At 46.9% G+C, this 11,727-nt stretch overlaps 3 protein-coding genes across 3 annotated transcripts; 2 read left to right on the top strand and 1 right to left on the bottom strand.

The window, feature by feature from the left end:
* The first annotated feature begins 705 nt into the window (after nucleotides 1-705).
* DFJ58DRAFT_857974 (peptidase C14, caspase domain-containing protein) lies at nucleotides 706-2,599 on the top strand. Its single transcript, XM_041393957.1, has 14 exons — nucleotides 706-834; nucleotides 892-973; nucleotides 1,025-1,110; nucleotides 1,164-1,224; nucleotides 1,276-1,338; nucleotides 1,389-1,435; nucleotides 1,492-1,554; nucleotides 1,611-1,649; nucleotides 1,760-1,957; nucleotides 2,005-2,089; nucleotides 2,190-2,259; nucleotides 2,308-2,344; nucleotides 2,397-2,417; nucleotides 2,470-2,599. The coding sequence occupies exons 1-14, from the start codon at nucleotides 760-762 to the stop codon at nucleotides 2,494-2,496; spliced, it is 954 nt and encodes a 317-aa protein (XP_041239199.1). The 5' UTR covers nucleotides 706-759; the 3' UTR covers nucleotides 2,497-2,599.
* Nucleotides 2,600-3,113: 514 nt separating this feature from the next.
* DFJ58DRAFT_732765 (Metallo-dependent phosphatase-like protein) lies at nucleotides 3,114-4,695 on the bottom strand (the record flags this gene model as incomplete). The annotated part of the gene is made up of 5 exons (XM_041386211.1): nucleotides 3,114-3,350; nucleotides 3,402-4,290; nucleotides 4,341-4,401; nucleotides 4,457-4,522; nucleotides 4,575-4,695. The coding sequence occupies 5 exons, from the start codon at nucleotides 4,693-4,695 to the stop codon at nucleotides 3,114-3,116; spliced, it is 1,374 nt and encodes a 457-aa protein (XP_041239198.1).
* A 2,233-nt stretch (nucleotides 4,696-6,928) lies between these two features.
* Nucleotides 6,929-7,440, top strand: DFJ58DRAFT_708226 (uncharacterized protein; the record flags this gene model as incomplete). Its single annotated transcript, XM_041383776.1, has 2 exons — nucleotides 6,929-7,149; nucleotides 7,207-7,440. The coding sequence occupies one exon, from the start codon at nucleotides 6,929-6,931 to the stop codon at nucleotides 7,112-7,114; it is 186 nt and encodes a 61-aa protein (XP_041239197.1). The 3' UTR covers nucleotides 7,115-7,149; nucleotides 7,207-7,440.
* Nucleotides 7,441-11,727: the final 4,287 nt, after the last annotated feature.

The following is an 11,727-nucleotide window of genomic DNA, read 5'->3' as shown; positions in this document are numbered from 1 at the left end:
CCAGTAAGTGCGTTGATAACGTCTTCTAGAGAGCCGTTGAATTCAATTTATGATCACATCTTTGCTTGTTAGGTTCCCAAACCCGTATGTGACCTGCAGTGAATAGTTAGTTGAGCTGATATGATGATTGTTCCAGCGGTAGTTATGCTCCTCCTCCCAATCCAGCTGCATACAACCCTATGCATGCTGCCCCACCATCGATTCCTTCGCACGGTTCTCCGGCACCCAGAGGGTAGGTAACCAGTAAATATGCTTTGTGTGTCATCTCAATATCAATATTATCGAACCACAGCTTTGGATTTCCACCTCCAGTACCAAGAGATAACCACCCTGGACATCACCATAATAGTGGTTACCCAGGTCAGTTTGCTGGAAACTATGCGCCTCCTCAAGGTCCTCCCACCCCTTATGTACCGCCGCCTGGCCCTTCATCCTCACCATACGGCGCACTCCCTGGGCCTCCTCCGGGTAGGCAAGGCCCTCCATCACAATACCCGCCACCCTCAGGTCCTCCTAGGAATTATCCACCGCCACCTGGACCCCCTCGTGGCTATGGTGCACCTCCTCCCCAGTACGTTATCCGTAAGATCCTCGCGTTGATAGATACCTTAACATTCCTCAGGATGAGCGGTGGCTACGCTTATACTCCTCCAAGTGGGTTGATCGCTGGAACCTACAAGGTCGCTTCTCATCATGATTTATTAAGCAGGCGGACCTCCACAGAGGCCGCCCCAGCAACAGCAGTTTTACGGCCCCCAGATGCAAGGGTCCAATCAGATGCAGCAATCCTATTTCCAATATTCTCAATGTAGCGGCAAGAAGAAAGCCTTGTGTGTATGTCGTGCGCATGGACTGACACTCATTCACATCTGATGGGTACTTTCAAAATAGATTGGAATCAATTACATTGGCCAGAAGGAAGAATTGCGTGGTTGCATTAATGATGCAAACAATATGAAGCGTTTCTTGGGTAGTAAGTCCAGTCGCTACGGAATGTGTGTAGTATGTCATGGATGATTTTCAGCTCAGTTTGGGTATAAGGAGGAGGACATGGTCATACTCACTGACGATGCGAGGGACCCACGCCAAGTTCCTACTCAGCAAAATATTGTGAGTAAGGCACCTACAGAATTGTGCTGGTGCTAACCGATGGGTGCCGATAGCTGCGCGCAATGGAATGGCTCGTTCGCGATGCCCGTCCCAATGACTCGCTGTTCTTCCATTGTACGCAGACTTTTCGCGGTCATCTACCCAGTTGTAACTCACACCAAATAGATTCCGGGCACGGAGGGCAGACGGAGGACCTCGATGGCGATGAAGAAGATGGATATGATGAAGGTGATGACTACATATCACAGAAAGCATGTGCTGATCCGTTTGCGGGATAGTCATCTACCCGGTTGATTTCAAAGTGAAGGGTCACATTGTTGATGATGTGTGTCCCTGTTGTAGCCCATCTCTCGCCACTTTCCACTAATGACCATCTTCCAGTTGATGCACGACATCATGGTGAAGCGGCTTCCTGCGGGTTGTCGTCTCACCGCTATCTTTGATGTAAGTCCATCCCGCTAAGAACCTAAAATGGTATTCACATACTAAAACTCTCGCAGTCTTGCCACTCTGGATCAGCTCTGGGTATGGATGGATTTGTTGTCACCTGTTCATACTGATTCTAATTTGATTTATATTTAGATCTCCCATATATCGTGCGTCATCCTTACTCCCCACGCTCATGGTAATCTCACTTTTGTGCCATTAGTATTCGACGGAAGGCAAGATTAAAGAGCCAAACCTTGCTGCGGAAGCCGGCCAAAGCTTCATGTCCGCCGCGACTTCATACGCTCGCGGCGATATGGGCGGCGTGTTCAGCTCCGTTACGGGATTTATCAAGACTGCCAGCCATGGACGTAAAGCCGAGGTCATCTCCAAGACTACGAAGACGAGTCCTGCCGACTGCGTGCGTGAACCTTTGGTTACTTAACATCACACTCACCTTCAATGTAGATTTCTTGGAGTGGTTGCAAGGATTCACAGACCAGCGCGGATACAGAAGAAGCCGGAAAAGCTACAGGTGCTATGAGCTATGTACGTTCCTAAATTCACCCTTCTCACTCCAGTCTCTCATACATCTTTGAAATGCAGGCTTTCATCAAGGCACTCAGTAAGTAATCTTGGAGCGTCATAATCAGCTCCTCATTTGACATTTTCTTTAGGAGAAAACCCGCAGCAAAGTTACCAGCAGCTTCTTAATTCCATCCGGTGAGTGTCTTCAGGATTGATTATCCGACTTTTGATGAACTTGCGCAGTGATAATTTAAGGGCAAAGTACAGTCAGAAACCACAGGTTCGTCTATAGCTGCTCATGATGTTGCGCTTTTCTGACTATCTTGAAATAGCTGTCTAGTTCTCACCCGATGGTCAGTATCTTTTTTCCACAAGCGCCTCAGTCACTTACCACCCGCCATACAGGACACAAACCTACTTTTCATAGCCTGAATGATGTCTGTATCATGTATATTGTATCATGTACATATGTAGTATGCTTCATTACAAGATGATCCCTCAAGTTGCATATTACGTGTGACGAGAGATGAAGATACTGGGTGACTTTCCGTAGCATTTAGAATCCTACATTTCGATTCAGACCTTAAAAATCCAGACTTGTCGTCTCACACCTCGTCACAATCTAGAAATGCTTTCCAAACCGTAAACCAATTAATTGTATCAAGATTCTAATGTACAGTGTTTGAGGTATCAAGACTCAAAAAGCAAGTAAGCAACGATTACAACATAGCCACGAAATTCGAAAGGCTCGTTTAGGTGTTTAGAACATGGGTATGAACACCATTTGAAGCTACTAGAAGGGGGAGGGTGACGTTAATAGCATATTGACACTAGTGCAGGTTTCGTGACGGTTTCGTGATGCTTGAAATGCAAAGATAACAAAATATGTAACAAATGAGATAACCTCGAGGTGGCGAGTGATACTAACAGTCTCGTTCCCAACGGAACTTCTAGGCCACGAGCGTCAGCAAAATTCCAAATTCCGTTAGGATCTGGTACCGAGATCACTGCGCTGACAGATATGCGACAAGTATGGAGAATGATCAATATCAATGACACTCCACACTGATTATGCGAGCTTCTCCTGCGTGGCCAAACTTGATTCGAGAATCAGTTGCACTGGGCAAGACGTCAAACGTATGCTGTGTTATAGCCCCTTGGAACGAAGGCTCTGCATCAAACCGATCGGTTGCTTCGGACGGGAAGTCGAACGTGGGATCCCCTGAAGCTCCTGAAGGGAATGACTTTGCATCGAGCACTAGCGCTGACAGTCTTCGGCCGACAGACTATGCAAAGACGATTAGGGCACGTCCACTTTTATACGGAAGTCAACATACGCAGCCGGTATCTAAGCCGACGGACCACCTCTTGACATCCAGACCACGAGTTGCCGCGTGGCCATACACGACAGTCGACGCATAACAAGGGAGATGAGCGAGTTGGCCTGTGAGTCGTGTAACGGAACCGAGCCGAGTATTGGAAGCATGAAAACCAGAGCATTTGTTCATGATTTTATTCCAAAGGTCGGAGTACGGGATCCCTTTCTTGTTGCTGCGCGTTGGCTTACCGTTTTTGCGCACGCTCCTCATATTTAGGACGACCCATGGATCTTGGTTCTGCGGAATGTCTGAGAGTAACGCGAGCTCCTGTGCCTTCCGTATAGTAGGAATGTCGTCCTCGTGCTGCTCTATGGATGGCCAATGCGACAATGGTTGTTTAGGGTGCGTGGCTATCCGGCTTGGGTCGGCTGCGAGTAAACCAGCATGAACAAAGAATACATGGCCTGCCGGCGCGTAAAGAACGAGAGGGAGAGATCGCAAGTAATTGTACTGTGAGCGGGACATGGCTCGCGCAACCTGGTAGTGGTCCCCTAAAGGCTTCCAACCCTTGGGGACCTTGTTTCCCCAATCAGGTTTCTTCATCGATGAAGGATATGAGTCGAATGCAGGCATGTCGCCCTTCTCGGGCACGAGTTCATAATCAGACCAATGATCATCAACTTCTCTCAGCCATTCTCTGCCTCCCGGCTGAGAAAGAATCCAATCCATCCAAGCCCGCCATTCAAGGACTTTCTGGTCGTTGTTTCCGCGAACGCCCAGAATCTTGTTGCTCTCCATAAAAGATAGAACTGTCAACGACTCTTCTACAGTTGCCTTTGTCGTGAAGTCGCCGAGGTGTATTAAAATATCCTTCTGTGTGTCATAGGATATTTTGTTTAGCAAAGCGCTGGAAAAACGTGAACATGGAGCATGGTCTGGATTTTTGTGAGCGCGTACGTCAAAGATTCATTCATGCCGTGTATGTCGCCTATCGCGATTATTCTTCTATCATTATCATCTGCCATTCATTGGGGATGGTATCAATTGCGATAAAGAAAGAGTCAACAACTTACTAGTAGGCAATTGTTCATCAGATAGCGTATGTGTGAAATTCTCATAATGACCAAAATCGGGGAATTCTGCAGGTCTAGGTGAGCCTATCTATAGAACCAACACTCTGGCCTTGCTTACTACTGGAGCTGGAGTTTGTCCAGAAACGGACCCACATGCCGCCTGCGAGAATCGTCCAGATGATGAGGATAACAACAGTTATGCGCAATAGGAGACCATAGTGGTCATTGCACCTGGTCATGGCGCCCATCAAGCTGAGGGGGATAAAATTACCTTGCACCACAAGGTTATTAATATTAGCGCATAATTGTGGCTGTACAGATGCGAACAAGCAAAGTTCATGCTAGTAGCAGTACCCTGTGGATAATCAGTCGGACCTTGCTCGTTTCCTTCACCGGAACAGCTTCAAACGAGTGCCCTATACCGAAATGCTTTGGCTTCCGAAAACAAGGTACGTACGTGCAGTACCGTAACAAAAAAACGTAATGAGAAGACCTCGAAAACCTCGTCAGGTGCCTCTGACTTACCCGAGTAACAGGCCCGTGACAGCAAAAACCTCTTGACCATTGCAACTTTCTGGCGCTCGCCAATGAGAACGCCAATTTGACAATTCGTCTACGTACATGAAAGGCCCCACCTAAACTCAACTTACAACTCGGGTTGTTCATTACCCATACCGGTCATCCGAGTTAAGCATGCGCCCACCATCGCACCAAATTCCACTCGTCCGTCACCTTCACTACCCTCCTTCCCGGTGATTGAAGGTACACGTCGTTCTCCACCAAAGCCTACCTTCCCTCCATCAAACTCCTATTACATTATACCGCCAACAGCGCGGGACACGTCGTCACCGATTTATTCAGCATTGATGTTTCCGGCCTCAACGGCGAAAGTGTTGGACGTTGTTGGTCACTTCCTTATCTTTCTCGTATGTTCTTGCTACTCATCTTGATCCACCATCGACACCATACGTTACATTGACTTCCTGTCTTCGCACCATATGATACTTCCACACGACGATCCCCCGGACCTCCCTAGGCTAAGCACTTACGGCACGTATTTAGGGCCTCTCGCACCGTCCGAATACCTCAGTATTGTCTTGACACATTACTGAGCTAGTCTGTCGCTAGCGTATAGAAACCAGTCTAACGCGGGATGGCAAGGTGTTTGACCATATACAGGAGGAGAAAAAACCTTACCGACTCCCGAGCGGTGCTAGAAGTCTTGACCAGCTTGCTGTAAGTGAGATAACACATGTACCTTGTTTTGGGGAGCTTTGGGGAGCCGGAATTCATCATGACGGTGACCCTGTTATCAGTCGGATCTTCAAGAGTACAATTCAATTCATTCGAACCCTGAGCCAACAAAATCCGGACACCTTGGCATCAGTGTCTGATGGGCCTGTTATCATTTGGACCTTGCTCGGTTCCTTCGAATGACTTCAAACCCTGAGCAAACAAAGTCCGGACACCCTCACGTTATTCACAAACTAGCGAGTCTGTCTCTGGACAGAGCAGGAGATACTGCACTTACTCGCAGAGGGCAGAGAGGCATCACCCAGTATGACGGTATTGGGGTGCTGGAGTCATGCGGAAGCTGTTGACGGATGTTCGCAGCGAGTGCATTGCGGGCCCACATCCCAGTCTGCTCCTGTCTGCTCGGAGAGTTGAGCTGTGTGTGTATTACATAATTAACAAGTCTGCATTTGTTACAATGTATTATGTAATAAAGGAAAGCTAATACACTAAGACGTTAATATGTCGAAGAGGTGACAGGGAGAAGATCGAACCGACGAAACTGGAGTCAAAAATGGGGGAAGGAAGCATGTGGGGGAACGAGGATATGTTGAGTTATATACTGCTCTGTGACGGCCACGACATTAAGCTGAAGCGAAGATGTCGAACAGAGTCTGGGGTCTTTTCATTGTGAATGACGTGAGGTACGTGAGGGTGTCCAGACTTAAGTTTGCGCTCAGGCTTTGAAGTCGTTCGAAGGAACCGAGAAAGATCCGAATGATAACAGGTTACTACCATGAACTCCTTTTTTCACTCATCGTTTGAAGTCGTTTGAAGGAACCGAGAAAGGTCCGAATGATAACAGGGTACCATGAACTCGAAAAGACTCTGTTCAACATCTTCGCTTTAGCTTAATGTCTTAGCCGTCACCGAGCAGTGGGCAGTAGATAACAGCTAAGTTTCAAGTTGAACATGATATGGTATCACGAACTACCTGCCCTGAGGGCCCCTGACTATACTATATCTGCGTTGTCTCGAACAACTTTTCAACTCAGTTCGAGCAGGTCTAATTTAGATGTAGCTGTAACACCGCCCCTAACGAAAACGCATAAAAGGTGGAGCAAATTCATTCTCTTTAATCATTCAGCCTGCCAACTCTCTTCCATAGCAAAACCTGAGAACTACTAGTCCTTGTGTACTCTCAACACAATGCGTGCTTCTACTGACAATACTGCTTGCATGTCTTCCAAGACTGCATTCTCAAACGACGAGCCATCATCATCAAACTTGCATCACTGCACTCATGCTACTCCCGTGTCAATGCACATTTCATCTGATGATGACTCCTGCATGAACTTCAGCTCAAATCAATGCTGCCACTGTGGCTGGCGCGGATCTCACTCACCTAGCTGTCCCTTCCGCTGAGTTCACAATAATTATGTTATTTATTCCTGCTGCTTGTAAGTCGTCTTTTCCTATTGTTTCACATCATCCAGTAACTCAATGTCTCATCCTAGACAATTGTTTACATCATTGATCATCCATCCATCGTGACATCCCGTGCCTAAACGCACATTAGTCGTCGGGGTCTCACCGTAGTTGTAGGATCAAAGAGGAAGGAGGCTGTGCAGACTCGTTATGTGGATTCCTTGGGGTAGCAGGATATTGTAGCCTCACAATTTTGCCGTCTGCCTTGTATAAGTATGACTTACTGTAACAACCATCATTATTTGCCAGACCGCCAACCGTGCTGAAACATCAGTAACATGTCTTAAATGGATAGTACATATTATCGCAACCTGCATACATACTGATGGCCGAACGACAAGCTACATCGGAACGGCACTCCAAGTTCAGCAGTGGTGCATCCCCAGCGAGGTGGCGCCGTCCGTAATGTGTCTATTCGTCGTCGTCGTCGAATCACAGGTAATAGTATTCCCTGTCCACGTCAGTATTTAGGCTCTGTTAATACAAATGCTACCATAGCTGCGCATGCGCCGGTGCCGCTAGTGCGACAACACCACCGTGCATCTGCTGATGTGCGCGTCGCCAGTGGTTCTACTAGCATCCTCGCTGATAAACTAGTGAGTTTGTCTGCAGGAGATACTGCACTTACTCGCAGAGGGTGGAGGTATCACCCAGTATAACGGTATTGGGGTGCTGGAGTCATGCGGAAGCTGTCGACAGATGTTTACAGTGAGTACGTTGCGGGCCCACATACCAGTCTGCTCGAAGAGTTGAATGTTATGTGTGTGTGCATATCAACAAGTCTGCATTTGTTACAGAGTGTTAATAAAGGAAAGCTAATACACCAAAAATGCAAAACGTTAACATATCGAAGAGGTGACGAGGAGAAGATCGAACCGAAGAAACTGGAGTTAAAAAATGGGGGGAGGAAGCATGTGGGGGAATGAGGATATGTTGAGACCCGGATATTATTCCACATAATATGTCCACTGTTGCTGATATGCAAAATGTTCATAACAATTCAACGTCGTGCTCAACCCGGGGCATAACGAACACCTTATAGAGATGTCAGAAAACCATTACGATAATGGTTACTCTGTTGCGCTGAGGGGCTACAGCGCTAAGGTATGGCTCACGCACTTTCCACTAACGTGTGATGGCATGTGACACGATGTGACTAGCTGTGACCCGAAACACTAGTAGATGATCATCGTGGACAAGAACACGCTCGAATGATGTAGAAGCAAAATAAGAACACAGGACGCATCAGTACTAGTACAATTGTGTAGCGTATGAGTTGTGTAGACTATTAAACGGTGAATTATATTAGAAATAAGTGGAATAGTCAGAGCCCGGCATTCTCGAGTTCCGCCAGAATGGAACTAGGGAGGACTCGAGCGATGTCCTTTATATATCTTAGTGCCTCAGGCAGCTTGCTTTCCTGTTAGACCTTTGTGATAGCCATCCATGAATCTACGAGATCGGCGTGCATATCTGAATGATTTCGAGTGAGATAAAGCAAACAAAAATGAAAAGTTCAACTCACTTGCGCATTTGCTCAACGCTGACTGACGCAAGCACATCAACGACATTCTTCTGCAAATCTTGCTCACTGGTGGAGGGGGCTTCTGTTTGGGCATTGTGCCGTGGTGGTTTGAGAATGTCGTACCAATTTTGTGTTCTCCCTTAGTTTGTCACGCAACAACAAGGCTCAAAAGGGCTCATAACATTCATTTTCTTAATGGCACTTTCAATTTCAATTTTTTCAAAAATCCAGCCGCGCAGCGTTGTGCGCAGTGTAAATACAAAGAACCCTGCGCGATTCCTTTTTGCAAAATAGGTGTTTTACAATTGCCATTAACATTTCAAACAAAAGTAACACTTTGTCACGTTTCGTTAGCGGAAAGTGCGTGGGCCATACCTTACAAAAGCGTGTGCCAAATGTAATTCAATCTCCTCCTCGGCACACACGGCATCTATCCTCTGTTCAAGTCTCAGAGGTTGTGGAATGATACTGCTCAGTGACGGCCACGACATTACAAGCGGAAGCGAAGATGTTGAACAGAGTCTGGGGTCTTTTCATGGTGAATGACGTGAGGGTGTCCGGACTTTTTGTGCTCAGGGTTCGAAGTTGTTCGAATGAACTGAGTTGTAAGATCCGACTGATAACAGGGTACCATGTAGACGCGCGATGGCAAGGTGCTTAACCATATAAGTACACGAGCAGAAAATACCTTACTGAACGGTGCTGGAGGTCTTGACCAGCTTGCTGTAAGTGAGATGACGCACATACTACCTTGTTTTCGGGAGCTTTTGGGAGCCGGAATTCATGTACCCTGTTATCAGTCGGAATTCAAAGTTCAAGCACTGAGCCAACAAAGTCCGGACACCCTCATCACAATGAAAAGATCCCCAGACTCTACTCAACATGTTCGCTTCAGCTTAATGACGTTGCAGTCACACAACCGAGCATTACCCGTATACCCGCTACTCGCATGCTTCACTTCCCTTACTCCTCTACTACCTTCATCTTTGTCGGTTCGATCTCCTCCTCGTCACCCAAATCTCAACGTTAACCTACAAGACACTCCAACTCATTTTACGGCTACAGGCAGGCTTCGCGGTCGTACCGCAGTGCATCCTTGAATAAAACTATCCATCACATTTAATGGGTCAGAGTAAGGAAAACAGTAATGAAGGACAGACATTAACGAAGGAAACAAAATGACGAAAGGAGGAGCAAGCATATCTTACCGCTCGGTGAAGGCTGCTGAAGCGAACATGTTGAGTAGCGTCTGGGGATCTTTCCACTGTGAATGTCGTGAGGGTATCGGGGTTTGAAGTCGGTCGAACCAAAAGGTCTGAATGATAACAGGTTACCAGCCGGAGACACCGCAGACCGCGGCTCCCCTTACTTCTCCAGCCGCAGTGGTTCCATAGTAGGAACAAGATTGGTCGGAAGTTAAAAGTTCGTTGGTTTGACTTCTTGCCGACTTATCTATGTTTTCTTTTTGGGGATCGGCCTAGCGTTCTGCAAATGGCCGTAACGTCCTATAGTAGTAGGAATGCGATTGATCGCAATTGTGAGTTGAAAGTTCGGGGTTTGACTTCTTGCCGACTCATCTTTTCTTTTTGGGACTGGGCTAGCGTTCTGCAAACGGCTGTAAGCCTTCATGGGCCGTCCTCGAGGCCTCAAGGCTCGGCTCGGCATACGGCCTGAGCCTAGCTTGAAGCCGGGATGAATGGCAATGGAAACAACTTAGTCGCCGAAATCAGGATGTTCACTTCAACCTTCCAACTTGTAGTGCGTGGCTGTGTAAGTTATTGCCTTTCCCCTTGCAAAAACCCTTATTCCACTGCAATCGACGGACGGACAAATATTATCCCTATGGTACTCGTTTCGGCGATAAAAGGTGGTATATCTAGAACGAATGCCCTCGTCATACGTCCACCAAGTTCGCCGCTCACTCACCCACATCCACTGATAGTATGACCATAATCTCAAATGACCCCAGTTGGTGGCCGCTCATCAATTCACATATCATTTTCAGCTATTTCATAGGTCCGTGGAGAGTCAGTCGGATGATAACGGTGATGTGTCGATCTAACCTTTGCTACGTTTGTGCAGTTGCTGCCTCTATTGGAGTAATATACGATTGGGGTGAGCAAAATGGTATGAAAGAACTATTGATTTCCTGACGATGGTTTCTCTAGCGCTTGCATTCGGACAAGAGGTACGTTGGTGTCATTACCAGAGCAGCCATCTCTCTAAGAATGGTTTCATAGGTCGAATTGATCTGGGTGAGCAGAGTCTCATGTCCGAAGAACAACATCAAAATACCATTAATCCGCTACAGAAGCAACGCTGGTCCTTGATGACTGTCCTGTATCTCAGTGTATGTAGCTTTGCTATAAGCGTGCTTAGCAAGTTGAGCTGATGTGATGATATCCTAGGCGCGCTACATTGGAATAATACGTGCTGGGTATGTTTAGAAGGCTAAGATCGGTATTGTGCTAATCTCTCACAATCAGCATGAACATACAGAGTGTGTTTGTTCACACACACCGTTTGTTGCTTCTGACCAACGGCATACAGTGGTTGTTCAGATAATCCCGCTGAATGATGCAGTGAGTATTCCACACCGTTGCCTTCCCTTCCATACCCGTCTAATAAACTGTAGGGGTGAGCGACACTCTTTGACAGCTTGCTGATCCGCCATAATGATTACTACAGTTGTGAGTTTTTGTGGAGTGCATGATCCTCCGAGGCTGTTTACTGACCAGATGTGTCAGGTCTTATCATGTACTTTGCGCTATATTGGACGACATGGGTCCTAATTGCAATACTCGGTGGTGAGCTACGCAGTTTCAATACCTCAGTGATATTTGACTTGACTGAAATATCATGCAAGTCATTATGATTGCTCGGTTATATGCCATGTACCAACAATCCAGAAAGGTGCTGGTACTCCTGGTTGTCGTCTTCATGGCCATCGGTATTGCCAACATAGTGATGCTCACAATAAACATGAGGTATATTTCAGCGGGTAAGCTTCAATTATGGATGAAAG

This window comes from Suillus subalutaceus (genome assembly GCF_016647625.1).
Source record: "Suillus subalutaceus strain FC151 chromosome Unknown DFJ58scaffold_132, whole genome shotgun sequence".
Classification (NCBI taxonomy): domain Eukaryota; kingdom Fungi; phylum Basidiomycota; class Agaricomycetes; order Boletales; family Suillaceae; genus Suillus; species Suillus subalutaceus.
The sequence above is the reverse complement of the archived record's forward strand: the minus strand, read 5'-3'. Positions and strand labels throughout refer to the sequence as shown.

Bases quoted from the DNA above. Each gene is read 5' to 3' on its own strand.
- DFJ58DRAFT_857974 (XM_041393957.1), top strand. From the start codon at position 760: ATGCAAGGGTCCAATCAGATGCAGCAATCCTATTTCCAATATTCTCAA. The intron at 835-891 runs GTATGTCGTGCG...CTTTCAAAATAG, and splicing joins GCAAGAAGAAAGCCTTGTGT to ATTGGAATCAATTACATTGG. The intron at 1,436-1,491 runs GTGTGTCCCTGT...ACCATCTTCCAG, and splicing joins AGGGTCACATTGTTGATGAT to TTGATGCACGACATCATGGT.